The following is a 1,171-nucleotide window of genomic DNA, read 5'->3' as shown; positions in this document are numbered from 1 at the left end:
GCTTCATTTAAATATTTAATTTTGCAAACAATTTTTTATACTGTAAGGAGGGAATAGTTATTGTGATAGTAAAACATTAAACAAAAAGGAGTTTAATTATAATTATAGCCACTGTATACAAAGTAAAAAAATAATATTTTGAACATGTATTATTGTTATTAAATTCAAAAAAATATTTAATTATTTTCATCGTTCTCGTCGATATCTTCATCATCCTCATCACTGCTACTTCTCTCTGTGGATTGGTCATCGTCAGTATCTTCTCCGTCGTCATTTTCTGTAATAATAAAACCAAGTTAACATAATTACGAATAGTTTCAAATGTATCTATAATAATTTGACATCATAATTACATACCTGACGAAGTTTTTAAAGAATCACTGACATAATTTGGTAGCTGATCCCCTTCGAACCATTTAAAATGGTATTGGTCATTTTCCAGTACCCAACCATTATTTTCTGGTCCATAAGAAGTTGGATTTTGTAGGTGAGCATTGTTCCAAATATCTACAAATATAATTTGCTCGCAAAAATTGCTGTAATAGTTCACTTTTACAAGGTGGTAAACTGCTAGCGTCGAAATTTCGCAATTTTTTTCTATTAAAAGCTTCATTTACATCAGATACTGTATACGAATCTATGAAGATTTGAAGTCTAGCCGCATCAACATCAATGATATTATGAACATTGTATAGGTCGCATATAAATCTTTGAATAATGTTAAAGACGTTTTCTTGTTCATCTTTATTTTCAATTAATTCACTGTCACCGAACTTAAGGAAAGCTTTCTGGAATTCATTAGATTTTTTCAATAGTTTGTAAGGTTTCAATTTTCCTTTCCTAAATAATGCAGGATTATAATCGCACCCTATTATTGCGTGGAATCCAGGCAAACTTTGACAAACAGATTCTCCTAATTCTGCGTGTATCTTTGTAAGGTCCACGTATCTTGAGTTGTTTCCAGTTCCCGTCAGCATCCAAACAAACGAATAATTTTTTAGGTGGTGCATATGAGCAAGCATTATAGCAACAATGTCTGTATCAACACTTCGGATTACTATATTCGCTGGATAGTTGATATTACACGCATGGTATATTATTTTCGTGTCTGCTTCTTCATGTTCGCTCGCACCTATAATAGATCTTTAATGTGTCTGGCAATATAGGGGAA

At 31.8% G+C, this 1,171-nt stretch overlaps 1 protein-coding gene across 1 annotated transcript; it reads right to left on the bottom strand.

Annotated features, from left to right (window-relative positions):
- Positions 1-6: 6 nt before the first annotated feature.
- On the bottom strand, positions 7-1,165 carry LOC119839430 (protein PFC0760c-like). Its single transcript, XM_038365693.1, has 2 exons — positions 358-1,165; positions 7-277 (listed from the first exon to the last, which is right to left on the bottom strand). The coding sequence occupies exons 1-2, from the start codon at positions 611-613 to the stop codon at positions 177-179; spliced, it is 357 nt and encodes a 118-aa protein (XP_038221621.1). The 5' UTR covers positions 614-1,165; the 3' UTR covers positions 7-176.
- Positions 1,166-1,171: the final 6 nt, after the last annotated feature.

Source organism: Zerene cesonia, unplaced genomic scaffold, assembly GCF_012273895.1.
Source record: "Zerene cesonia ecotype Mississippi unplaced genomic scaffold, Zerene_cesonia_1.1 Zces_u199, whole genome shotgun sequence".
Classification (NCBI taxonomy): domain Eukaryota; kingdom Metazoa; phylum Arthropoda; class Insecta; order Lepidoptera; family Pieridae; genus Zerene; species Zerene cesonia.
The sequence above is the reverse complement of the archived record's forward strand: the minus strand, read 5'-3'. Positions and strand labels throughout refer to the sequence as shown.

What these genes read in the sequence shown, in the direction of transcription:
- LOC119839430 (XM_038365693.1), bottom strand. Translation starts at nt 613, where the DNA reads ATGAAGCTTTTAATAGAAAAAAATTGCGAAATTTCGACGCTAGCAGTT. An exon ending in TTCTTTAAAAACTTCGTCAG is followed by an intron (nt 278 to 357) that starts GTATGTAATTAT and finishes TTATTATTACAG; the next exon opens with AAAATGACGACGGAGAAGAT.